Source organism: Crocodylus siamensis, chromosome 2 (assembly GCF_052110815.1).
Source record: "Crocodylus siamensis isolate JL-2025a chromosome 2, ASM5211081v1, whole genome shotgun sequence".
Classification (NCBI taxonomy): Eukaryota; Metazoa; Chordata; order Crocodylia; family Crocodylidae; genus Crocodylus; species Crocodylus siamensis.
The window spans coordinates 264800641-264827925 of NC_143396.1; the positions used below are offsets into that span (position 1 = coordinate 264800641).

Consider the following 27285-nt stretch of genomic DNA (forward strand, 5'->3'; position numbering starts at 1 on the left):
TACAGAAGTCATTACAGAACTAAAACAGGGCATGCACATATACAAACCCATCCCCTTCCTTCACAAAGCCAGCAGTCATTAAATTATATTAAAAACAAAACTTCCCCCTAACACAAACATACTCTCAAATTCCCCAAAACATGATCCAAAGCTCACTAAAGTTAATGAAAAGACTTCCAGGTATCTATTAAAATCCTTGAAAAATATCAGAATCTGGACTTTTGTCTTTTCTCACTTCCCCTTATATGAGTAAACACTTTTATTCAAACTGTTTACATACATTTTGTAAGGCAATTCAATGGATCCAAGAGAGACTGCTAATGGGACAAAGGCTGGAAATAGATGTCATCTTTGTGCCACCATAACGATATTAATGACGGTACAAAGCAAAAGCAAATAGACATCCATGCCCTTTGTCACATGACAAAAGGCAAATTTATGACCACAACAAAAGGCAATAATTAGTACCACTTTTTTGCTGCAGATGCCAATTTGCTTCATGGTGGGAGTGTGGGCAGCCCAGAGCTGTCTGCACTCTCCAGCCAGGGGTGATGCATAGGGGATGCATGCAGCTGCATGTGCACCTCCTAAGTGTAGCAGTGTACCCCCTACAAAAAGGCACTACAGACACCATCAGCAGTGCCTGTGGGTGATCGCTGCTCGCCACCCCACCACTGACGCTCCTGGCGGCGTCTGCAGGCATCGCTGCTAGTCACCCCACTGCCACTCTGCCGGTGGCCTCTGCAGGCGGTCTGTGATAGCCCCTGGCCACCGCTGCTGCTGGTAGCACCTGTGGGTAGTCGCCGACCCCGGTCGGCGCTTGTCACCTCCCCCCTCACCACTGACACCGCCTACAGCACCTGTGGGAGCTCCATGCTTATTGTTGTCACGCTCGCGCCGCCACTGTGCCCCTCCAGCTGCCAGGGACAAGTGACGTTCATGTCTCCAGCCACTCCAGATGGGTGCTCTAGGTGCTTGAGGGTCCTGGTCCTGTGTGCTCCAGAAATTCCTGCACAGCATTTGGCCCCTAAAGCCCTGGCGGTGCCTGTTTGGCTTTCCCTGCTTACAGAGATGTCACCCTGTGAACCTCTAGGGTACATCTCTGTAAGTAAGCAACCTGTCACCCATTGGACTGCAAGATCAACAGGCAGAACAATGGGAAAATGTGTTTTATCCAATGAAATGGATCAGCTGTGCTGAGGGACATCCTAGCACAGCTGATCTGCTTTATCCAGCAACGTCTATTTACACCCAGAGAGAGACTCCCTCTGATTTACTTACTAAAACCCAGTACAGGCTGGCTATTACTGAAAACTGTTAAAGCCTAATAGCTACATAGTGAAAGAAGTTTAGTGGTCTGGTCCCAGCACACCAATATTTCCATCATAAGAAACCAATATCTACAACTACTAATAGTCTCAGCCTAGAGGCCATGGATTGAATGTTGTTTTTATACAGACATCAACATACGTGGCACTGGGAATGGGCATTAAATTTAATTTTTTCACTCAAAGATGTCCCCTTCCATCTCAAGCTTGAAATACAAGTATTTGGCAGTGTGGGGAAAGACATAATGGTTTTTCTGTGGCTATATAAAGGGCTTCCATTTTCAAGTTATTTCAAAAACATACACTTTATGACACAAAACTTACACTTTAAGCACAAGTCTTTACGTTTGTCTTCATAAACTGCTAAACATTTAAGATAGGTAAAAAAATTTGTTTTGGAAAATCTGAGATTAAAGTTTTGTTCTGGAAGTACTCATTTTTATTCTGCTACTAAGAAACTGACACATATGCGACTGGTAGGGGGTGCATGGGGGTGCACATGCCCCTCTTGATGGGACCAGTGCCCCACCAGTGGCCGACACTGACGCTGTCGGGAAGGCTGGCACCCCCCCCCGACAGGGTTGGCGGCTTCTGCGGGTGCTCCCCCCGATTCAGGAGGCACCACTCACTCATGAACTGACATGTTCTCTTCTGACATGGAATTTCTGGATTGCCTGGGAATGAGACAAAACATAGAGAGACACACACGCATGGTCAAGTTTGGCTTAACCACGCTAATGGAAAACTGGAGTAATGCACTGGTACAAAAGCAAAACATGGTCAATTTGATACAGTCAGCTCTCTTTCTGGCTTAAGACCTTATTTCCTTGATGTGAGAAGGATTGCAAACCCCAGAATCCTCAGCTGAAATGTAAAACATACGTATAACTTCTTTCCTATAAAAACACTATACAGAATCAATGTGTGTATACAATCACACTGTATTGGCTGCAGAATAAACATACAGAATTGTATGTATTCAAAGAGAGGCAATTAGCTAGGTGTGGCACAGTCAGCATGAAGGAGGGGAAAAATGACTTGCTCGCACTCCCTTCTTTACTTGCAGCACGGCTGGGACTCACCCAGATGGCAAGACCCTTTTGGAGCTGGGAGAACTGAGGTGTGGCCACCACCCAGTCCCAGCTGTGCTGAAAAGACTCCCCAGGCTGGGAGCCAACGAAGGAAATGTGCACTGGCATGATCAGGCTTCCTGGCTTGGCCCCGGGCTGAAGCCCCACACTATTTCTGCCACCTAACAGCTGGTCGGTTAATTAGGGCTCAACCATTCCCTCAGCAGGGATCACAAGCCTCAGCTGTGCAGCGGAAGTGGCTCCTGATTGGAGCAGAGAACTAGCGGTGAGCCTCAAGAAGCCTGAGTAATTGAGGTGCAGGGGTGAGCAGATGACAAAATGAGCCGAGCACCAGGCAGGTGAAAGCACTAAGCTGCTCACCTTTTCGTTATACAGGACAAACTCCTGGGTGTTCTGGGAGCCAGACCTGGTGCCTTCAGATATGAGGCTGGTCGCAACTAAGACTTGAAATATTAATATGGAGTAAATAAGGCCATGGGTAGATGAAACGAGACGTGTGTGTGCATGACAATTTGAAGTGCGCTAAATGCTTTTGCACTGCTTTAATGTGTTGGTGTTTGCATGCCTCAGCAGCGTATTGCGCAGTAATTCCAGCCTCAGCATGAAATTTGGCAGCATAATGTGCCCTACATGACTTGGGGCACAACAAACTAATAACTCCTTGAAGGAGTTTTAGTTTGCTGTCCCTACAGCCACGGAGCGAAGCACTGGGCTCTGTGCAGCTCCAAGGCTCTGCAAGAATCAGGCTCCATCCAAGAAAAGCAGCAAGTCTGATCTTTTATTTCCACCCCCCACCGGGAGCCTGCCTAAGTTGCACAGGGGCCTGGTGCTTCCCTCTGTGGCTGCGGTGCCCCCCCGGGACTGCCCAAGCTGGGTGCTGCAGGCAGGTGCTGCCTGTGGGGTCCTGCCCCTGCCACAGAGGGAAGCACCAGCGCCCCCCCCGAAGCCCAGGCACCGCTCTGTCCACTGGCAGCTCGCCCTCCCCTCCCCACCAGAGAGGCAGGTAAGTGCAGGGTGTGTGCACGAAACGAGAGGGGTGTGTGCACTACAATTTAAAGTGGGAAAAATGCTTTTGCACCACTTTAATGGTGTTGGTGTTTGCATGCCTCGGCAGCGTATTGCACAGTAATTCCAGCCACAGTATGAAATTCGGCAGCATAATGCGCCTTAAATGACTTGGGGCACAGGAAAATAAAACTCCTCTGAGGAGTTTTAGTTTGCTGCCCCTACAGCCATGGAGTGAAGCACTGGGCTCCGTTCAGCTCCACAGTTCTTCAGGAAGCCCTGGAGGCAGCTTGACAGCAGCCCAGGAAACCAGGTTCTGCCCAAGAAAACCGGTGGGCCTCATTTCCCTCCCTTACCTGCGCCCGCCCCGGCCAAAGCCTGCCTGAACTGCAAGAGGGCCCAGTGCTTCCCTCCGCATCTGCTGTGTCCCCCAGGACTGTCCAAGCCGGGTGGTTGCAGGCAGATGCCGTCGGGAGGGGGGGCTGCCACTGCTGTGGAGGGAAGCACCAGCCCAGGGACTGTTCCACCTGCTGGCAGCTCACCCTCCCCTCCCAACCGGAGAGGCAGTTAAGTCAGAGGGGTATGTGCATGACACAGGGGCTTAATCAGCTCTAAATTGAAGCAGTGTTTTTTTAAACCCATTGCTTCAATTTAGGGCTCCCATTTCATCTACACACAATGTAAGACTTTAAATATTAATGTGGAGTGATTGCAGACCCCTCTTGAGAGTCTGTGCCATAGCGGATACTACCAGATGTATGAGATGGGAGTGTAGAGGTCAGAGGAGCTCCCATTCAGGCCTCTAAGGCCCGCCAACTGGTCCAGAAGGGCTCAGTGGTATATGGGCCTTGTGGTCTCTGTTGCTTTACATCCAAGGATTATGACAGTTGCTAGGTTGAACACCACTTCCTATAATTTTTTCATCAAAGCCATGGTAGGCAGGGGTGATGTATAGGGGGTGGTCACCGTTCGCCAGCCTGCTGCCGACACTCCCAGCGGTGTCTGCGGGCAGTCCGCAATCCCTGCTGGCTGCTGCTGCCACCTGCTGGTGGTGGCAGTGGTGAGTAGTCACTGACCTTTGGTCAGCGCTTATCACCTGCCCCTCCTGCTGCTGACACAACACCAGCAGTGTCTGTGGGAGCTCCCACTTACCGCTGCCACACTCCCGTCACCAATGCGGCTGCCAGGGCATGAGTCATTCGTGATGGCAGGTGAGACTGAGTGAAAACAGAAACAGCCTCACCTTGAGGGGGGAATGACCTAGGCCACCTAATTAAGACTCAGACTAGTCCAGGTCACCAAGGTGTTCTTAGCTTACTGCAGAAGGCAAATGGCAACTTGGTAACACCATGTTAGTCTGAAGTTTGGCAGAAGGCAAAGTAGGGGGCCACCTTATGGGCTACCTTGTTCAGAGAGGCATAAGCTTTCATAGGCTGCAGCATACTTCATCCGAGGCAGTTACATAGTTTTAAAATATTCAAATATCAAAGTGATGGATGTGTATACTTTAAAAAAATAAAAAGAAAAGATAATTTAAATAAAACTCTTATTTTGTGTTTCTAACTCAATGACTTCAACAAATAGTTATTGTTTTTGCCTGGTTTGTATTATACGTTATTAACATACCATATTTACCCAGAATGAAGATGACTTAAAGTTTAAGACAAAACTCCAATAATTAGATTCTATCCATGAAAAATGATGTTTGTTATAATTTTTCATGTGTAGAATCTGCTAATTGGAGGGTCATCTTATATTTGTCTTCCCCAACTGCTGCAATGGGGAAATCAGCAGTGGGGGGCAGGCAGTCTGCCCTCTGCCCCTTCCCGCCCATGCATCTTGCTCCCACCCTGTGCCTACATTTTTCTGCAACCTGTCCCCACCTCCCAAAAGTGCCTCCCTTGTCTACTTGGAGTCTGCTCCCCCGGTGCCTGCCACTCCCTGGCCACTTGTCCCCTCTTCTATCACTGCTTATCCTATGCAGTAGCTCCAGCTCCAGCTCTGGCCCCAGCCAGGCAGCAGTGGCAGTGGTAGCCCTAGGCCTGGGTCAAGGGCAGAGCCAGAGCCTACTGCTGGGGGTCTCCCTCATGCTCCCAACCTGCACTGCAGTTTCCATTCAGCTCGTCCCTGAAACCCTCCTCCCACCTCTCCCTCAGGCACGATCTCCTGTGCACTATATAATTTTAGTTATATACAATGACTGAAGAAGATATAGTAATTTACTTTTTTAGAATAATGTACACTTAGATTATTGTTAGAGAATGATGTGCTGGCAGGTCGTTCATATTTTAAAACTGGAGCGAGATTTTAAAACTGTCACTGTGTTCTGTTTTCAAATAATCTGTTAGCTCTTCTTTCGTAAGTACCTCCTACAGATTTCTAGCCCAAACAATATTGTCTTTGGAACTGCTGCTTGTTCAGGAGTTATCTTGTTTAGTGAAGCACCATACAAGATGATAATGGGGTGATTTGGTACTAGTAAGTTCATAAAATAGCCTCACCTAGAAGTCTAACTTTAGGTTAGTTCCATGCATGTGAAGAAAATTGTTTCTTATCCCATATTTCTGCTAGAAAGTGTTTAAAAATGTCTATAATTGTTCTAAGATAAGGCACAGGGTAAGATATTATCAAAACAATGCATGGTCACAAACTTTTACAGTTAAATTTACAAAGGAGATAGAAACTTTATTTGAAAAGAAGTCTTTAAGTTATTTTCTTCAGGGATTCTTTCCTTCTTCTTATAAAGTTGCATTTATCTACCATGTTCATTTTAATGAGCTCCACGTAGAGGTTAAAGCTCAGACCTCAAGAGCCAAAGATCAAGTTATCACAGCTTCACATAACGGATTTCTTGAATGTGTTCATATCATGGACATATTAAGCATGCTACTGTTTTAATCAAAACTGTGCAAATACTGCAGTATGAGTCAATCTCACATGTTGCTTAAAGCCTCAGTGTCCATATTTGATTAATCTTTAAATAATTACCTTACCACCTATAACCTGGCCCTATCCACAATTTAAAGAATCTTATAACTCCCTGGAGGAAATTTTGATTTATTGCTAATTGGTGCTGGTTAGGGAAAACATGGGGGGAAAAGGCTAGCTCTTTTTTCTTCCCTCTCAGTCATGATCCCCAGCTCCCTCTGCATTAACAAGTAGAAAGGAGTTGAGTGGGATCTGATCCCTGATCCCCAAATCAGGCATCCCGCCATACCCCATACCATGACACTTTTAAATGAACATGTGTTAGGGGCCTAAGGCATACATCCTACTTGTGTTTCAATTGATTACTGGCCAGTTAACCAACTTGAACAAGCCTAAGGATGGTTCTGACAACCAAAATGGACTTTATTAATAGAGATCTTAAAAAATCAGTGTCTTGACAGAAGAAAAGAAGCATAAGGATGTACGAGCCACAGATCTCTTTCCAAGTTATCTTCTACTTTTTCCCTGGGGTCACAAATCATAGCAGCAAGGCATATGAATCCTGTCTTAAAATCTGTTCCCACTGTTAGTGTTTGTGGATTTAACCTTAGTAGGAAATGCATGGAAAAAAGATTATTAGAAAGTTTGCTGAACCTCTGTAAACTACTCCACATTATTTCCTTAGTGATCCTTAGGGGCATCAGTTAAATACATGTTTATCACTCTGAGTGTGATTTTTTTATGAAAAGAAAAGGGAACCTTCATTTTTCCTTATATCTCATAGGTAAACACACCTGGCTAACAATTGCCTGGAATTTCATAGTCTGAGTGATACCACTGGTCCAATGCAATTAAAGAATCAACACTAGTCAAGGTTTAAGAGTTAATTCAGACTCTGTTTAACAGGAACCTCTGAAAGGCCTGAGCATGACTGTGCAGTGATGTGCAGATATCTGATGTGTAGACTGTGTAGATATAGCAATACATAACATTAAAATCACATAATTCATTAATTATAATATGCTTAAAACTAAAACTACACCATGAACTTCATGGATTATTTTGATTGGCAACACTCATTAGCCAGTCAAACTATAAGTAAGTTTGGCCCTATCCTGTTCAATCTAGGATCTGTATATGACCCAGAAGTCATCTTGTTACTTCTGAGTGGATACTTAATGCAAATAAACCTATGTTAGAGTTATGTGTTTCTACTAGAAAAACTGATGACACTAACACCAAAAAGAGCATGAAAAGTTTTTTTAATGTTAAATTTTTAGTGATGATAGCATCTATAAAACAGGACATTTCCTAAACTCAGTTTATGGCTCTCTTTTAATCTAGGAAAACAGAACGGCGGGGCACCAAAGCCACCATTCCGAGGGCTCATGTGCCACTATACTAATGCTAGGAGCATGAGGAACAAGCAGGAAGAACTCGCACTTCTACTTGCAGGTAATAACTTTGATTTAGTGGGGCTAACGGAAACCTGGTGGGACCCTACCCATGACTGGGTGGTACACATTGAGGGCTCCAGGTTGTATAGAAGGGACAGAGTAGGGAGGAAAGGGGGCAGGGTTGCTCTCTATGTAAAGGAGCGTTGTACATCCACCCTAATCAAAATGGGATCAGAGGAGGAAAAAGTTGAGGCATTGTGGGTTAGGATACATGGAGGTCGAAGGGAAAGGGACTTGGTGGCGGGGGTCTGCTACAGACCACCACACCAGGAGGAAAAGCTAGACCTAGAATTCTTGAAGCAGCTCTCAGAGGCTGTACAGTCTAGGGACGTGGTTGTCATGGGGGAACTAAATTAACCTGACATCTGCTGGGAGGAGCAGTCAGCCAAATCCAATTGTTCATGTAGGTTCTTAACCTGCATGCGGGACCTTCACCTAACACAGGAGGTATATGGTTCCACTCAGGGAAATACCTTACTGGACTTGGTGTTGGCTACAGGGGAGGATCTGGTAGGGGAGCTGCAGATTTGTGGTCACTTTGGGGACAGTGACCACCAATCAATCGAATTCACCATCCAGAGCAGGGTGGGTAAGATAACTAGTAGGGTGGAAGTGCTCGACTTTAGGAAGGCTAACTTCAGTGTGCTCAGGAGCGTAGTCAATGATGCACTGCAGGATAGGTGTATTGGCAAGATAAGAGTCCAGGAAGGGTGGTCATTCCTAAAGGAGGCAATCCTTCAGGCACAGAGGGAGATGATCCCAGTATGAGGGAAAAGGGGGAAAGGAGCCAAAATACTTCCTTGTAATCCAGGGGAGCCTAAGGGCAAAAAAGAAGGCATATAGGCAGTGCAAGCAGGGGGGTAGCTACCAAGGAAGAGTGTACCTACTTGGCCCGTACTTGTAGGGAGGTGGTTAGAAAGGCCAAAGCAACTATGGAGCTGAAGCTGGCAACACAAATTAAAGACAACAAAGAAGTCTTTTTTTTAGGTTTGTAGGAAATAAAAGGAAGGCACAGGGCAGCAAAGGACCCCTACTGAACAAGAAGGAGCAATTAGTGACAGAGGGGGGGGACAAGGCTGAGCTATTTAATGAGTTTTTTGCCTCAGCGTTCTTGAACAGGGGTCCAAATAAGTCTCCTAATGGGCTCTTAGACAGGCAGAGGGACACCAGCCAACTGTCGACATTGACTTGGTGCAGAGTCACTTGGATGGACCGGATGTGTTCAAGTCAGCTGGCCTGGATAAGCTTCATCTGAGAGTCAGGTCCTGGAGCACTGGAAAAGGGCCAGTGTGGTCTCTATTTTCAAGGAGATCTGAGTAATTACAGGCCAGTCAGTCTCACCTCCATCCTTGGAAAGGTCTTTGAAAAGTTTATGAAGGATCATATCTGTGGCAGTCCAGTGGGAAAAATAATGCAGCAGGGAAACCAGCATGGATTTGTAACAGGTAGATCATGCTAACCAGTCTGGTTTTGTTTTATGACAGGGTCACAAAATGCTTAGATGCAGTAGAGGTGGATGTTGTTTTCTTGGATTTTAGCAAGGCTTTCGATACAGTACCTCATCCCATTCTCATAAATAAATTAAGAGGCTGTGGTATAGATGTTTACATGGTCCAATGAGTGACAAGTTGGCTTAGTGGTCGTGCTGAGAGTGGTAGTAGACTGGTCGGTATTGCAGAAGGATGTGGGTAGTGGAATCCTGCAGGGTTCAGTCCTTGGACCTGTACTCTTCAATATCTTCATCAGTGACTTGGATGTGGGTGTGAAGTGTACTCTGTTCAAGTTTACAGATGATACTAAATTGTAGGGTGAAGTGCACACTCTGGAGGGTAAGGAATGACTGCAGGCAGACCTGGACAGGTTAGAAAAGTGTGTGGTAAACAATAGGGTGCAGTACAACAAGGACAAGTGCAGAGTGCTGCACCTAGGGTGCAAAAATATCCAGCATACGTACTGGCTGGGAAGTGACCCTCTCAGCAGCACAAAAGCGGAAAGGGATCTTGGGAGTCATAGTGGATTCCAAGTTGAACATGAGTCGTCATTCTGATGAAATCATCCGCAAAGCTAACCACACTTCATCGTACATCAGCAGATGCATAACAAATAGAACCAAGGAGGTGATACTTCCCCCCTTTATGTGGCATAGGTCAGACTGCAGTTGAAGTATTGCATGCAGTTTTGGGCGCCATACTTCAAGAAGGATGTTGATAGACTCAAGAGGGTCCAGAGGAGAGCCACTCGTATGGTTAGGGGCTTACAGGACAAGCCCTATGAGGAGCGACTAAGGAACCTGGACCTCTTCCCTCCGCAAGAGAAGGCTGAGAGGGTGATCTTGTTCACCAGGGCGCCTCTTGGGGTAACAAGGAAAAATGGTCATAAACTGACAAAGAGAAGATTTAGGCTTGATATCAGGAACAACTTCTTCATGGTAAGGGTGGCCAAAATTTGGAATGGGCTTCCAAGGGAGCTGGTGCTATCCCCTACTTTGGGGGTCTTTAAGAGGCAGCTGGCTGGGGTCATCTGACCCCAGCACTCTTTCCTGCCTAGGCAGGGGGTTGGACTCGATGTTCTGTTGAGGTCCCTTCCAACCCTAGCATCTATGAATCTATGACTCTATGAACAACGGAACAAATTCTAACTTAAAATGTAGACTTGACCAATTTGCTCAAGTTCTTAGAAATAACCATTTACAATACGTTAAAATACTCATATTGTACATCTATCTGGCTATTCCTGGAAAGCTCAGGTCTTCAAATGTATACAAAATCTTCTGGATCTTAAGAACCTATTTGACTGAGAGATTTGGATCACCAAACAGGCTCTGTTTTCAAAATCAATAGCCCCTTAAGCTAAATAACCAGAAAAAACACAGAGTAAATATTTTTTTCATTTTTGTATGTAGGTGGTATGACATGCCCAGACCCTGAAAGCAGCCAGGTATGCCTTTGAGACACAATCCTGCGTATTCTTAACACCCTTAGGTGTGCCTTCAGCCGCAAATCCGTCTGTCATCTACTGTTTGACCACTGAGAACTAGGTGAGATGAGACAAGGGCCAACTCTTTGACATGGGCCACGTCAGCCTTACCTGCCTTATCCAGGGCTTGCCAACTAACTCCTAGAAGAGGATATTTTGCCAGCAGAAAAATCACACAGATAGATCCCTACCCCGTTCTGGAGAAAAAGCCTGCCTCTATAGTCAAATACCCTGAAATCACATTTACCCTGACAATTAGTGAGTTATAAGAAATAACCAAAGACTTATAAGGACAAACATAAGAAATCAATAACATGTATTAGATACAGACAGAGATATAAGAACAAACAAACAAAAGGAAATACCAGAACAATAACCTGGTTTTTGCCCTGCATCTTGAATTCAAGAACGCAGTTTCTAGTCAGCTCATTAGCTAAGGGACCTCAGTTTTCCTATTCTCAGGAACACTAAAGACAAAAGATGTGCTCTGTTGTCAAGGCTTAAGTATGTTTTTTTGTCTGACCATTTACATATATCATCCATTGGCTTATGTGTTTAACTTCCTGTCCCACAAATAGAAGTTTCTTTCCTGATCTGAATATGACCAGGATAATATTTGCATTTTTTTAGCTATATCCCAAAGACACTGTCTCACACTTAATTTCCTCACTCGGAAATTAAGTGTGAGACAGTGTCTCGGAAGAGAGACATCCCTTCCGAGTAGTCTGAATTGCCAGGTGTTCTTAAGGGTCTCTTCTTCTAAAATGTAAATTTGTCATTGTCTGAAAGTAAACATACTCAAGACACTTGCTAATTTTCAGTGTGTGAATAGGCAAGGAATGCTTAAGTTAATCGCTGCTCCACTAAACAGTGTTAGCTAAATTATAAAGATATATCAAAATTACCTTTATATCAAATACCAAAATTCATGCAGACGTAACAACGATATGGGTAAATACAGCTTGATGCTACTTATAGAGACTATGTTTGCTGTATCAGTTAAACGAACTCAAGAAAACAGTTATGAAGTTCCATGAATATTTTAGACTATAGCTGGTTTGTGACAAGTGGGTATAAGCATAAACCTCATGTATGAGCTTCATATTATTTGGATATTTATTTGAGCTGCACATACCCCATGTCTCCTTGTGTTCCAAAGGATGCCATAAGAGCGAGAGGAGTTATGACCCTCTCTCAGTTCCCTTTCAATTCCAAATATTTTGACATAGGATCCTGAAAGGAGGGATGAAAAGTGGGTAAGAGGATCTACAATGACAATAACATCTCAGCTACACTGGCAGGCAAGCACGCTCAGTGAATATCCCACTGTACTTGATTGGCAAGCAGTGTCATCTTAGCATGATAGGCTGCATCATTTATATAAAGACTGGAGTACTGCTCTCCCAAACTTAGCCTCTGATCTAGCAGTGATGTCCAACATGTAATATGTAGGGACCTGTGGAAATCACAAAATCTAGCAATGCCTGCAAAAGTGGACAATGTTCATGAAATCAGTGAAAATAAAGAAGAAATCTTACTGAAAATAAAATGCTGGCTCCCCAGAGGGAGCCAGCAGTCCTCAAGGTATTGCAGCCCAGCCATACAGCCTACTGGGGGGAAAAAGGAGAGGGGGGACTGCTGGTACAAAGGAGGGCTCCAAAAGGCCACCCCCACTCCTCGCCACTGATTGGCTGAGAGGGATGTCTGTCATGTGACTGTGCCATGTGACCACCACTCCAATTGATGGTGAGGGTTGGGGCTATATGATGTGTACCCCTTACAGCCAATCAGCGGTGAGGAGCAGGGCCACTGCGTATGCCTCAGGCAGAGGGGTGACGGTGGCAGTACAACCAACCCACAAAAATGGTGGCTAGCTTTGCAATCTGCCCGTGAAATGGGCCAGCCACCTCCTCGAGTTAGGTAAACCACTAATAATACATGATGAACGTGTGCAAGTTGCATACAGACCCAACCCTGGCCTGCTCTGCGCCTCCTCCATACTGCCTGCCCATGCTCAGCAATGGCAGTGGCTGGGCAGAAGCTGCTGCACAGAGTCAGGGAAAAGCAGCTCCTCCCCCTCACTCCTGCCAGGCTCTTCTTGCTATAGCCACTGGGAGTCCATGCCTGGGCTGCCCTGCAGCTCCCCTCTGCCACCATCATCACTGCCTCAAGGCTACCCAGCGGGGCAGCAGTGGCATTGCAGAGGAGCTGCAGGGCATCCTGGGTGAGCTCTGGGTGGCTGCGGCAAGAAGGGCCTGGCAGAGGTGAAGGGGAGGGGCCACTTTCCCCCCTGCTCTGAGCAGCAGCTTCTGCCTGGCTGCTGCCACTGCTCAGTGTGGGCAGGCGAGTCCAGAGCAGAAATGGGGCATGCGGGTTCTGGCTGGTCTAAAGCTAGTCCCCTCCACTAGGCCAAGTCTAGAGCAGATGCACAGTAGTTCAGGGTTGGGGCTGTGCACATGGGTCCCCACCAGTACCACATGACTAGGGCCATTAGCAGTAGCTGGAAGGAGCCACCACCACCTGGGCTGCCTAGAAAAGCAATCCAGTTGTGAAGCTGCCCCAGCCTCTCTGTATGTGCAAGGGGTGGCAGGATGCACCACGGGCCAGGCGGTGCTTGGGCCAGGCAGGACTGAGACCCACTGCGGACTGGACAATGTCCATTTGTGGGCTGGATCTGGCCTGTGGGCTGTATTTTGCCCACCCCAGCATGTTGGTCTGCTCATATCAACAATCTTGTATACCTGGAGGAGTAAGCCCTTTTCTGTGTCCCCACCATGATCTCAGCTACTTCCTTTCAGCCTGGGTAAATGACAATGTGCAAGTCAAAAGCCAAAAATCAGTTCTGAGCCTGAAGCAATGGAAAAGTGGAGGCAAACAATACTGTAAATCTGTCCAATCCCAGAATTAAGAAACCTAAGCAAAGACTTCTATTATTTCTCTGAAATTAGGAATAATATTTAGAGTAAAAGCTTCTTCTCCTATTTTTCCCAAAACCTTTTCTATGGCTCCTAAATGAAACAATGAGGCCACTTCTTTTTGTAACAGGCGCTTGTGAGAAGGGTGTTTGAAGGGGCAGAAGGAAATAGGAGTAATCATAGATGATGATGTCTAACACCTACTCTTTGCTGTTGCTTCTCACAATGTCTGACAGAATTAAGTGAGCATATTATAAGTACTGATGAGAATGATATTGTGGATACCAACAAAATAAAAAGCAGTGCTGCATTAAGTTTTTCAGAGAACAAATGGTATTTAACAGTACACAATGAAATGATAGAGGAGCACTCAAAATTGTAAATAGTAGGGGTGTGTGAAGTGGGCCCTATTCAATTTGGATTCGGCCTGAATCAGGGACAGTGATTTGATTTGTTGATTTGGATCACTGTCCCCGATTTGATTTGACTGAATCCAAATCTGAAGTTTCAATGCTGATTCAGAGAATCAGTGATTAGGACATAGACACAGCTTTAAATGTTTTTTCAACATACCTTGAGGTACTAGGCGCAGCTTGCAAATGCTGCAATGCTGGGACAGATGGAGCATCCCACAGGAGTGGGGGGAGGGAGGGAAGGCCCTGCATGCTCAGTGATGAACCTGGAAGTATACCAGAAGTACTTCCAACCCATTTCTAGGTCTGACAGGAACCGTGCAGGGCCCCCTCCCCTGGCTTGACAACTGGCCACGGGGGGACCCTGGGTGTCCCCCAGACCCAGGAGCCACCAGTCACTGAGCCAGGGGGTGAGGGGGCCCCCCCCACGTGCTCCCTGGCGGATCTGGAAGTGGAACAGCAGTGCTTTTGATCCACTTCTGGGTCTGCTGCCAAGTGCACTAGGGAGTCCCCTGAGCTTCTGTGAGACACTGCAGGCGCCCCAGCATCACAGCACTCACGAGCTGCCTGCTACCTGGAAAGGTATGTAGAAAAAACATTTAAATCTGTGTCCATGCCCAAACTGCCAAATCTTTCCGAATTTCCCCGAATCAATTCAGAGGGTTCTGATTCAGTTCAGAGAGATTAAAGGGTCCAATGATTCAATTTGGATTTAGAGATATAGCCACTGAATCAGGCTGAATCTTCACTGAATTGAATTAGGGACCAAAGCTTCACACAGCCCTAGTTAATACCTTGCAGCAGTGGTCATCATTTATGTTCGTGCAAGAAATAGTTAAATAAAGTCCCCTACATCGCTCTGGCCTTTATGCACTTCCACAATATAAATATTAAACAACAATTATCAGTATTGGGAAGGCTGTTACATTAAGAAAACATGCACTTAATATTTATTTGGAAAGAAAAAGAATTTTCTACAATACCTATGATGATGTAAGAAAAATGTATTTGTAGGATTTGAGGATATGGAATATGCTTCAAGTTCAATTTGTGTCTATGTCACATACATCATCAATATTTCTCAGGAGTTTTACATTGTCTAAATCAAAATTTCAGATCTTTTGTTGTGCAACTATGGCAGAGTAATCTCAAAGACTTTCTTTAGGTCCCAATTCAGAGCAGCATTTATTAAAAAAAAATCATGAATTCCCTAATTAATTTGTACAAGCCCAGTCCACTGAAGTCAATTAAACCAAATTATGTTTGAATGCTTTGCTAAACAGGTGGCTCGTTTATTTGGAGAGTCATCTTTAAGTCTTTGGTGAATGTAAAATATAAAAAAAGCAGGAGCAAGAAAGATGAAAAGCAGCACTAAATTCAAAGCCCCTTAGTCATCCTGAAATGACAAGATATTCCTGCATAACTTTATCCGTATACCCAATTTGATCAAAAAAATTCTGGTGTTCAACTGACATTTAAACAAACTATTTTTGGCAGACTCCAGTGCAACTTTTTCTAGACGTACTATTTTGAAGCCTTTTCTGAAACATTTTAAAGGGCATGCACATTTGTAGAGCTGGCCTTTTGAAGCTTTTAAAGGCATTTGAAACATTTTAATTGTCTATTCTACCTGTACCCCATGGGTGTAGACACACATAACAACTGAACCGTTCCAAAATGCCATGGACTGGGAACTGGTTCACAACTGTCACAGGTCAACATCCCAGGTACAAAAGCCACTTTTAATGCACTGAAATGCTATGGCTCCAACACCACAGGTGGGAGTGAGTACTGATCCCAGCATGCCTTGGAGTGGGTGAGTGGGCGAGAGGAGCGCACAATTTGGGGGCTCCAGGGGATCAGTGACTTATGGCTGGAGATGTTTTCACTTTTTAGCTTTCCCTTCTCTCCTAAACATGATTTCAACAAAGTTCAGTAGCCTGCCCACCCATCTATGGGTGTGGAGTGCAACTTGTGTCACTTGCAATTAATATTGTTTGGAGCCCTCAGCTGCCTACAAGCTGGAAGGCCCTGACTTTGAACAAAGTTTTCAGACTAATTATTTTAAAATTCATGGACACAATGTTTGGTTGTATACGCATGTTCAAATGATCTGGGAGAATTCTCTCAGGTTTGTTTTCCTGGTAGAAATACTAATTCAGAGATACCTGAAGAGACATTTAAATGCCAAGCCCCTGTGCACACATCTTGGCCTGCTTTGCAGGCTTGCATTCTGCCTGGCAACAGAGGACAGTATTGCACAGGGCAGCCCTGATTGGCTGACCCAGGTTGTTTTGTAGGCTGTGTGTCCCTGCAGCACAATGAGGGGACTGCAAAGGGGCCCCCTGCCTGGCTGGAAGCAACAGAGTCCAGCCCAAGTGACATATTGTATCCCCGGACCTAGGGTGGTGGGGCTGGAAGCAAAGCATGCGGGGACGCTGAAGGATAGTGCCGCAGCTTCTCTCAGAATCTACATGTAAGAAGTTTGCTCTCCCAGGAGAAAATCTCCCAGGAGTCATTTATTTCTCCTTTTTTTCCACCAGGTTATTTTTCTCTTGGAGTGGCCACTGTTGCTCTGGAAGAAGATTCTAAATGTCTATACAATCAGGATTTTTAGTGGGAGAACAACAATTCTCCCAGGAAAAGGCGAATGCCTGTACAAGTCCTGTACAAGTTGGTGTAACACTTATGTATCTCAGAGAGGTTCTTGAACTTCGGATTTTATAACTACAACAATCCAAAGTTCCACATGGCACAGTATCATATTTCTTGCTATTGCAAGAAATAGCTAGACCCAGGCATATCAGACAAACATGGACTCCAAATGGTCAAATGAAAGAGTAGCAAATTCTTTAATTACTTGTTCATAAAGGAATTTTCTTCTTAATCTAACCTCTGTGTAGCTAGTAACTGGTTTATAATCATAAAGTATGACGTTTTACATCCTGTGTAATTTTATTTTTATTCTGTTTAAGGTAACTCCAAATATTCTCATTATTTATATAAATGTCTAAACTTCTAGAGTGCTAAGCTCTTGACCTTTGATTACATCTTGTGAAATGTGCACTACCATTAATTATCCATTGTGTAAAAAAAGAAAAGTATTTCATTTAACCATCTTAAAATTTCCTGGCATTTAAATTTGTTAAGTATTCCTTTGTTCTTGTACAATGAGAAAAAATACACAGAAGTGCCAAATTAACTGCATCTATAACAATCATAATTTTGCATTTATCTATGATGGCCATTCTGATTTGTCTGTTTACTAGTGCACCAAAATTAGCAACCCCTCAGGTTGAATTTTAATAGTTTTGTTCCCATTTCTAAAATCCTATATTTGATTTTGGATATTTTTTATTTTAGAGTAATTGAAAATGAACAGAAATATTCTTGGGGAGAGTATAACATTGTGAAGGGACTGACAGCACCTCTTCACGGGAGCTCAACAGCCCCAGCCACAAGTTACCTGAAAAGAAGATCACCACACTGTGGAGAGAACTCCCAGTGCACCCAAAGACAGCTTTATTAACTTGCCAGGTTTTCAATTAGCTGATTAAGCTGCTAAAAGCTGTGTGGAAGGAGCTGCAAGTGCCAGCAGCCTACAGGCAAGGCAAAAGCTAAGCCTGCTGCTGGAAAGTTTTCTTTCATTTTTTTTTTTTTTTTAGTTTTTTTGAAGCTGAATTCCACTGGGGACACCTGCAGCCAGGGTCAGATCAGGGTGAATATCATCCCTCCCCAAACTTAGTGAAACAACAAAGTCATGGCAGGTGAGACCCAGGAGGAACTCCAGTCTGACCAGGTGGCTAGAGCTTTCTGTCTGGTTTCGAACATCCGGTCACATGCTATGCATCCCCGGATGTTCGGGGTTGTCCGCCCGTCCGTCCCTGTGATCCTGACGAGTTGGCGTCGTTGACCCGAATCGTCTCTCCCCAATCTTTCCTGCCACGACTCTGATCTTATCTCAGTGGTGGGGTTTGACTATCAGCGTTTCTTGTGCAAGGGACCGTGGGATGACAATCTTCTGCGAGGCTCCTCCTCCCCTCTACCTTGCCCTTACATCCCACCTTGATGAATGTTGGCAGTCTTCGGCCACATCCCTCCGATAGCTGGGGCTTGGCGCCCTTTTCTTAGTGGGCTATAGGAACCTGACTACAGGCTCCCTCCTTACAGCTGACTGTCCTTGCCCTATTGCCACCGGCTGCAGCCTCTAAGGTCCTTGCCAAGCCTAGACTCGGTTTGGGTCAGTATGCTGTCCCTCTCCTCCTCCCCTTCGTTCTCTCCCAAGCCTGTGGATGCACTGTATTCTTGGTGGATCCCCTCAACGCGTCTCCCCCTATGACTCCTCCTTGGGGCTGTCTGAGCTCTTTTTGGTTCCACCTGATCCGGCGATGTGGCTCCTGCTGCCTCTCCTGACCCATTGTGGACATCTCCAGGTCTCAATGCTCTCCTGCTCTCTCCTGCTTCCATATCTTGGCTCTGCCTTCTTGCCTCCTGCCTCCATGTGGGCAGCAACCTCCTCCTTCAAGGTCTCACTCTCTTCTTCAGGGCTGCTGGCTGCAAACCCCCATGCTCCTACACTCTGAGAGGACTCTGAGAGAGCTTCCCCCTCCGGCGCATCTGCTGGTCTCTCCCCTTTCTCCTCGCCCACAGCCCTTTTTAACTCCCCCGACCAGCTCTTGCAGCTGCCGCCATCAGCTGGCCACGACTTCATAAAAACGCGGCTAACAAGCCGCTCGGGTCCTGCCGCCACTTCCAGCTTCATCACGGTTCCAGCTAAAGTTGAGAGTCTTTCTGTGTCTCTTTCTTTCTTCCCTTTCTCCACCCCATTCCTGCTCCCCAGGTTTTTCCCCTTGGTTGCTCCCTGGGACAATTACCTTCCACTGTCAAAACTGTAGTTTATCTACTATTATGCCTTCCCCCTTGCCTTCATCAGGTCCTTCTACAACTCCTCAATGTTTTCTTTAGTCTTGACTGAAGTAAATCATTGTGTGTCATTTGTAAGCACTACTACTTTACCGTTCATCTCCTATTCCAGATCAATAATATACACCGAATTTCACTGACCCTAGAATAAACCCTTGGACTATCCTGCTCAAACCTTTGTGATGATAAAAACTGACCTAACTTAACTTACTGTATTATTTACTCTCTATTCCATTGCAGAATTACTTTTCACCTCATGGCTACTTTCCTTAAATTTCCTCATTGGAGGTTATTGTCAAAGGCTTCCAGAAAGCCTTCCATGCTTAAATTGGTTAATATTTGTGGTGCATTTTGAGATGTAACCTTTCTTCAGAAATAGACCTTGGCAAGCCTATATTTTAATTTCACATCATTGCCAACATATTTGACAACAGATATCCTAAAGGATGATTTTTTTTATTTAAAACTAATTCGCAAATACAAAAATAGCAACAACATAAAAATTAAAATAAAATATACATCTCTAAAAAAACCTCAATGTTGTAAAAAAATGCAATCATTTTATGAAAAATGTTTTAAAACAGGAAGTTTGCAGTCATTTACAGTCCAGAACACTTTCATTCAGTCACTCAGTAATCCTGTGGTATTTCTTTTGGGAGAAATTTTGTCACTATGTTTATAATACAACAAAACAATTCAATATGTTTTTGTCTCCCTGCAGGAGTTGATCTGATACACATACTCATATTCCTGTTTATCACACTATAGTAGACATACATGTAAGGACTTAAATACATTTTTACTGTCATTTAGTCACCAGCTTTTAATTTAAGTTTCCCTTTGTAGCTGTTAGCTATGACTAGAGAAGGCTTGTCTCTGCATTCTTCACTTCTTCTCCCCATCCCTTCATTGCACTCTTCCGTGCAGGTAACCTTGAGGATCTAGTTTAGAGGGTACTCAGAGCTAAGAGAGAACAAAGAACACAGCAAACTCTTTTCAGGAAAAGTTTATGAATCAAGAAGTTTATGAATCAAAGTTTATGGCTTTAACTAGAGAAGCAGAGGGGATAATAGGTCATGAAAAATGAGACAAGATGGAAGAAGCAGAGGGAGAGGAACAATTAGTATTGACATTGAGGAGTTTAGTTTTAAATAATAAAATTGTTATTACTAATGTAAGGATGATTTTAAATATGATTATTAAACCAAGACATCCCTGTAACTGTACAGCACCTAAAGAGTGGAATTCAGTTCAGTCTTGCCAAATGTTTAGATTGCTATTTACATAAAATTCAAAGAAAAATGTCTATGGTTCTCTCAACAGCATCCTTAAAGTCAAGCTTTAGTTAAAACAGAGAATTTGCTTCAATGTTAATGACACTGTAACAGGGCACTGTCCCTAGGCCCTGTTACTGACTAGAGTGCTTCTTTGGACCCAGACACAACCAGGGAATGCAAGACTGATTGAATGGCAGAGATGAGCCAATGGCGTCTGGGGCAAACTTAATGGCCCATGTGCCCCGCTTGGGGTAAAGTAGGCATGTGGGATCCCGGAGCTGGCTCCCATTGGCCAAGGGAGGCCCGGCTGGAAGGTAAAGTTGGGTTGGAGCAGGGAAGCACATGAGAGCCAGAGCTCGTGTATGCTGTGCAGAGGTACGGGACTGACAAAAGGAACTGGGATGTTAAGCCAGAGCTGGAGCCGGAGCAGAGTAAGGGGAGACCGAATACCTCTACAAGAAAGGCAGCAAGGGGAACCACAGATGAGGTTAGGGAGCTACTGCCACTAGTGAGTCCAACAATCCACAGGGTCCCCTGAGAATGATGAACCAGGTTAATTGACTGAGAACCCTGGAGGCAAGTAGTCTTACTCTCAATGAGTTAAATGAGCAACAGATTCAAACGGAACTAATCAATCCATAAGACATAAAAGAATTAATTATAATAAAGGCTGAGAAGCTGATCCACAGGCTAGTCAGTCCTGGGATAAAGGTTATAGGAATTTAGAGTCAATGAATGTATCGATCAGGAAACTGGGTGGGTTGAGAAAATATAAGAAGAGTGATTGACAAGACACTGGGAAATTTGTTAGTTGATAAATAGTGTTATGTCTGGTAACTGGATGGACTATAAATATGTATGAATTAGCATGTAATGCTTGCTAATTAATAGACACAGAATAAGGACAGAGTTGAGCATGGATTAATTTATTAATTGATGAATATGGGGAAATAAAATCAATTGAATGCTGATATTTAGCCAAAGGTGAAAAAAGGAAATAAAGGCCTATTATGAAAAGACCCAGTGGTGACAAACTTATTGGGTAATAAAGATTTGGTGGATGTTGTAAACCCATAAGGAATGGGCTATTAGTGGTCGCTCCTTGCAAGCAAGAGACTAGAATAACTGGTCAATAACCAGTCACCGTATCACACTTATTATAAGGACAAGGCTGAAGGAGATCATGGACCCGTGCGTGCATGGGCAGGGAAAGGGCAGGGTGTCGGGGAGGTGAAGCCCTGTGAAAATCCTCACTGCTATCCATAACACTAAGGATAACTGGAAAATCTTGCCTCCCCTTTCCTCTTTTCTTGCATTTTTCAAACATTACGTTGTGGCCGGAGAGCATTGAGGGAGGCAACCCAAAGGGAAGGGCAATAGTGGCTTACCAGTTACCAGCAACTTTGAAACATCCACAGATATAGTGGATTAAGTTTGAGCCAATAAAACAGGGAAAAAAGTAAAAGAAAATAGCTTTGAAATGAACAGTATTCTTAAATTTTAAGCTACGACTAATGAAATCCTTATATTCCAAGACAGTGGTGCTCAACCTTTTTGGCTGGTGGGCCAAATGGGCAGTACCAAGGCCATCCATGGGCCATATCTGGCTGATGGTCCCAATCTGGCACAGGGCAGTTGTAGCAGAACCCCATGTGGCCTCACAGAGGGGGGAAGGGGGCATCCCAGCTCCAATCTGGCTCCATAGGGGGAGGGTGGGAGCATAGCTCATCTCTGCAGGGGAAAAAGGGGGTGTGGCCCAGTGCCATGCCACCCAGGAAGAGGGGTGTAGTCCAACCTCATCAAGCCATGGGGTGAGGGGAGAGGGTGTGACCGGCCTGCAACCTGCTATGTGAGGCTCGGGGTTTGGGAATTTGGCAGTGAGAAAGGGTGGCTGTATTTATTGTCATTGCTCCCCCAGTGTCAAATTTTCCTGATCCATGGGGAGCTCCACAGGTTGGATGCCTTTGGTTCTGTGAGCTGCATTTGGCCAATAGGCTGGAGGTTGAGCACTGTGGCTTTCAGTTGCCTGCAAATTTTGGAAAAATCTAGATGCTGGCTGTACAACAGGGCCAAAGAGGAAGTCCAGCATGCAATACAAGGAAAATATGAAGGCAAAGAAACAATGAATAAGTTACAAGGACTTGATGAACTATTTTGGGAAGGTGTTAAGCAAATAAGTTTCCTTTGCATAAGTTTTATCTTTTGACCATGCTTCTTCTTTCAATGGGCCTATGCAACCTGGGAGTCTTTAATAGATTAGGTCTACAGAATTTGTACATATGTTCATGGAGGCACAGTAATCAGTAAATCTACTGCTGTCAGAGACATGGTTCCATATCTTAACTGTCTACTAGGGAGGCCTTTACTGCTTCTGATCAAATACTGACTGCTAATAAGCAAAGGGACAATTCCTTAGGCCAAAAGAGCCCTTTTTAGATATTTGGCCTGAGACGCGGGGGAAAAGCTTTGAATCCACCCTGTTTTCTTTCTTGTGTGATCAACATAAATCAGCTATGGAACAACTAACTGAACATATTTATATGGCAAATTACTGTTTCCTGCAAAGGCCAGTAGCTGGGTAGCCACATAATGCCGTATTAAAATATGAAAGTGTCATTAGTTTTTGTTATAAAGTCATACTTTAGAGCTCTGTTCAATCTTCACTTAATATGTCCCTTACCTAAGCAAAGCTTTTAGCAACTTCATCTTCATAGTTGTTAGGGGCTGGAAGTGACCTTACAGATCACTGGGTCCAACCACTCTGCACTTGGGCAGGAAAGACTGCTAGAATCAGATGACCCCAGCAAGATGGGTGTCAAGACATTTTTTGAGGATTGCCAAGGTGGATGACTGTACCACCTCTGTGGGGAGCCTGTTTCAAACCCTTGGCACTTGGCTTGTAAAGGCCTTCCTTATGTTTAGCCTGAAGCAATCTTCAATCAGTTTGTGCCCATTATTTCTTGTCCTTCCCTGGGGAGCTTTGGTGAATAGATGCTCCCCCAAACACCAATGTATGCCCCTGAGATACTTATAGGCTGCCACCAAGTCTTCCGAGTCCTCTCTTCTCCAGGCTGAACAATCCCAAGTCCCTCAACCTCTCCTCATATGTCTTGGTCTCCAGGCCTCTAATCATGCATGTGGCCCTCCTTTGGATTCTCTCAAGCTTCTCCACAACCTTCTTGACGTGCAACACCCAGAACTGGACACAGTACTCCAGTTGCAGTCTCACCAAGGCCAAATACAGTGGAAAGACGACATCCTTTGCCTTGCTTGAGATGCCTCAGTGGATGCATGCCAGTGTTTGATTAGCTCTGTCAGCTATGGCATCGCATTGGTGGCTCATGTTCATTTTGCTGTCAATCATGATGACACTCAGGTCTCATTCAGTTGTGATGCTGGCAAGCATAGCACTTCTGAGCCTGTGTGTTGTGGATTTCTTAGTCCTAGATGGAGCATTTTACATTTCTCTGTACTAAACGACATTAGGTTGAGGTCTGCCAACTTCAAGAGCCTGTCCAGGTTAGCCTGCTTTACCCATCTGTCTTTCAGAATGACCATGCTCCCCCATAGTTTGGTGTCATTGACGAACTTTGCCAGATTTCTTGTAATACTTGAATCCAAATTGTTGATGAGCATACTGAAGAGCACTGGTAGGAGAACTGAACCCTGAGGGATGCCACTGGTCACCTTCCGCCATGATGACTCAGTTCCATCAATCAATACCCTTGGGTCCTACCACAGAGCCAGTTACCTTGCCACTGGACTGTAAAGTATTTGAGGCCGCATTTTCCCAACTTAACCAGGAGGACATCATGGGACACCAGGTCAAGGGCCTTTCTGAAGTCCAAGTATATGACATCAACCTCATTTCCCCCATCTAGGTGGCAAGTTACCTGATCACATAAGGAAATTAGGTTGGTTTGGCACAACCTGCCTGTAATGAAGCATGTTGACTATCCTTCAGAATACCGCTTTCAGTTAGCCTGTGTGTGATGTGTGATGGATTCTTTGATAATTTTCTCCAGGAATTTACGAGGGATTAAGGTCAAACTAACTGGGCGTTAGTTAACAGGGCAGTTGGGAAGCAAGAGTGGAGGTAGCAGGGTGCACATATGCCACACGTGTACCCACCTTACCTCAGCAGCGAAGGCAGCAGCTGCAGAGGAGACAGTGGAGGGGGCAGCAACAGCTGATTTCCCCCTAAGGTAAGTGGGGCAGAGGGTACAGCACAGCTGAGACAGATCCAGAGGGGAAGCCCACTGGACCCCTTTTAGCTCACCGACAGGGAGCTGCGCTCCTGAGCTGTGCCCGGGCAGCGTGCACTAACAGTGCGCGCAAACCGGCATGCTCTGTAAGGGCACGCTGGCGTTTGCGCCAGTGTTCGCGTAAGAAGGGCGTGAGGTAGCTGCCTGGAGTGGTACCTCCAGTGAGCCAAAGCAGCAGGTGCAGATCTTTACGCATGGTGCAGACGCGGAGCACAGCTGCCAGAGGCCCCGCCTGGGCATGGCCGCCTGCCATGGGCTCTTCTGAGGCCTTCACTCAGACGGAGCTCATGGTGGGGTTGGTGGCCCCTTGCCCCCCTGTCTGTGGGGGGGCTCTGTGGGGTCCTGGATGGGGGGGCCTGGTGGTCCCCTTGCCTGGCCCTCCTGTGCACGGCTTAGGGTCCTGGAGGAGATGAGGGAGCTCCAGGCTGAGGTGAGCAGGCTGAGGGGGATCAGGGATGCAGAGGATGAAATTGATGACTATTTCTGTTCTCTGCAGGCCCGCTTGCCCACTGTACAGCCCACACAGGAGACGCATCCAACGCAGGAGTGGCAGAAGGTGTCCAAATCCAGAGCTGCTAGGCCTAGAGTGGTGGAAGCTCCCCAGGTTCCCCTGGGGAACAGGTTCGACGCCCTGGCAGCTGTGATGGAGAAAGACAGTGAAATTGCCTCTGGCGGGGACGGTGCCACTCCCCACATGGTAAAGAATGGGCAGAGAGCGAACACCGGCAAGAAGAAACGCCGAGACTCCATCGGAGACTCCATCCTACAAAGACTGGAAGGTCCCATCTGTCAGCCTGATCCCATGACGCAGGAGGTCTGTTTCATGCCTGGGGCACGGGTTAGAGACATCACGGAGAGGATCCCGGCCTACATCAGACCTGCAGACCACTACCCCATGGTTGTCATCCATGTGGGAACGAATGACATGGCCAGGGGCAAGCCTGACTGCATTATGAAAGATTTCAAGGCTCTGGGGGACAAGCTTAAGGAGATGGGCACGCAGGTGGTATTCTCCTCTCTTCTTCCGGTGAGTAGGTGGGGACTGCGACATGAGACCTGCACTGGCGAGGTCAACCGGTGCTCATGCAGTTGGTGGTGCCAGGCAGGCCTTGGGTTCCTTGATAATGACCCATGCTTTTGGGTGGGGGACTTGCTGGGGTGGGATGGGCTTCACCTCTCTCCTAAAGGCAAGCGTATCTTCTCTTCCAGGTTGGCTGATCTCGTATGGCGAGCTTTAAACTAGCATCGCCGAGGGAGGGGGGCCACAGGAAGATGAGGAGACACCACCTGAGCAAGACAGGTGACAAATGCAAGGAGTGCCCAGGTAAGAAACAGAACAAAACAGTCTCCCAAATTGGGGGGTGGCACATGCAGCTAGGCATATAAATGCCTATATACCAATGCTCGTAGTATGGGGAATAAACGGGAGGAACTCACCCTCAGAATAGCCAGTTCAGACCCAGACATAATAGGGCTTACAGAAACTTGGTGGGATTCATCCCACGACTAGGCCGTTAGCATTAGGGGCTATAGGCTTTACAGGTGGGATAGAGAAGGAAGGAAAGGCGGGGGTGTGGTGCTCTATGTCAAGGAGCAATACACATCCTCTGCCAGCAGAATGGGGTCAGAGGGGCAAGCGGAAGTGCTCTGGGTCAAGATACAACAGGGCTGTGGGGAGAGGGATCTAACGGTGGGGGTCTATTACAGACCCCCCAACCAAGGGGAGGAGCTGGACCGGGAATTTTTGGGCCAGCTTGCAGAGGCACTTAAGGCAAGGGATGTAGTTGTCCTGGGAGATTTAAATTATCCAGACATCTGCTGGGAGGAACAGACAGCCAGGTCGGACCGTTCCAGGAGGTTCTTGGCTGAGATATAGATCCTCCACTTAATTCAGGAGGTGCACAGTCCCACCAGAGGAAATGCCCTGTTGGACCTGGTCCTGGCCATAGGAGACAACCTGGTAAGGGGCCTCCAGGTCCTTGACCACCTGGGTGATGGCAATCATCGCTTGCTGGAATTCACCATCCAGCGCAGGGTGTCAATGGCCTGCAGCAAGGCAGCAGCCTTCAACTTCAAGAGGACCAACTTCAACAAGTTGAGATTAGTGGGGGAGGTGCTGGGGTTCTCAAGAGCAGGGGAGCTCAGTGCCCAAGATGAGTGCACGTTCCTTAAGGAGACGATACTCAGGGCCCAAGGGGTGACCATCCCAACAAGAAGCAAGGGGGGCAGGAGTGCCTATAAGCCTCCCTGGTTCACCAAGGGTGTATGGGAATGCCCGATTGCCAAAAGGGGGCATACAACCGGTGGAAAGGGTGTGTTATCTCCAAGGAGGAGTGTCACGGGGTGGGGGCCTAGGAACGGCCGTGATCTCTCCAGACACCCCCTACCGTGCCAAGTCCGAGATAAAGCACCCTTGTTCTCACCCGCCACGTCTTTGATGTTAGGTATTTTATAAGGGAGGCTGCCTGTAGCAGGGCACTAAGGTGCCTGCTACTGACAAGTGGTAATATGGGCTCAGCTGCCAGTCACCAGGGCAGCACAGGTGTGGGTTGCCAAGACAACCAGTCTGGCCAGCTGACCAGAAAGGGGCAAGGCCTGGCCTATATAAACAGCCAGGCTGAGACCAGAGTCAGTTCCCCTCTGGCAGCCGAGGAAGAGGGAGCTCTGCTGGGAGCAGGCATAGCAGAGAAGCCTGATGGCCTGAGCG

The 27285-nt window shown here is 46.1% G+C and overlaps 2 protein-coding genes across 11 annotated transcripts in view; one reads left to right on the forward strand and one right to left on the reverse strand.

Annotated features, from left to right (window-relative positions):
- EFCAB11 (EF-hand calcium binding domain 11) overlaps positions 1 to 27285 on the reverse strand; it is a 162425-nt gene that overhangs the window by 91792 nt on the left and 43348 nt on the right. The window contains exon 6 of one of the 10 annotated variants that reach the window (XM_090033890.1): positions 59 to 2002. The exons of 7 other annotated variants lie outside the window; for them this stretch is intronic. In XM_090033890.1, coding sequence (XP_089890016.1) covers positions 1954 to 2002 — 49 coding nt within the window. In that variant the 3' untranslated portion in view covers positions 59 to 1953. Of the gene's footprint in view, positions 1 to 58; positions 2003 to 11944; positions 12019 to 19531; positions 20000 to 27285 lie in introns of those variants that run through there. 2 more of the 10 variants (XM_090033891.1, XM_090033892.1) reach the window with 2 other exon arrangements.
- Positions 24988 to 25821, forward strand: LOC149872121 (uncharacterized). The gene has a single exon (XM_090034471.1). The coding sequence runs from the start codon at positions 24988 to 24990 to the stop codon at positions 25819 to 25821; it is 834 nt and encodes a 277-aa protein (XP_089890597.1).

Coding starts and splice junctions, on each gene's coding strand:
- LOC149872121 (XM_090034471.1), top strand. CDS start 24,988: ATGAGGGAGCTCCAGGCTGAGGTGAGCAGGCTGAGGGGGATCAGGGAT.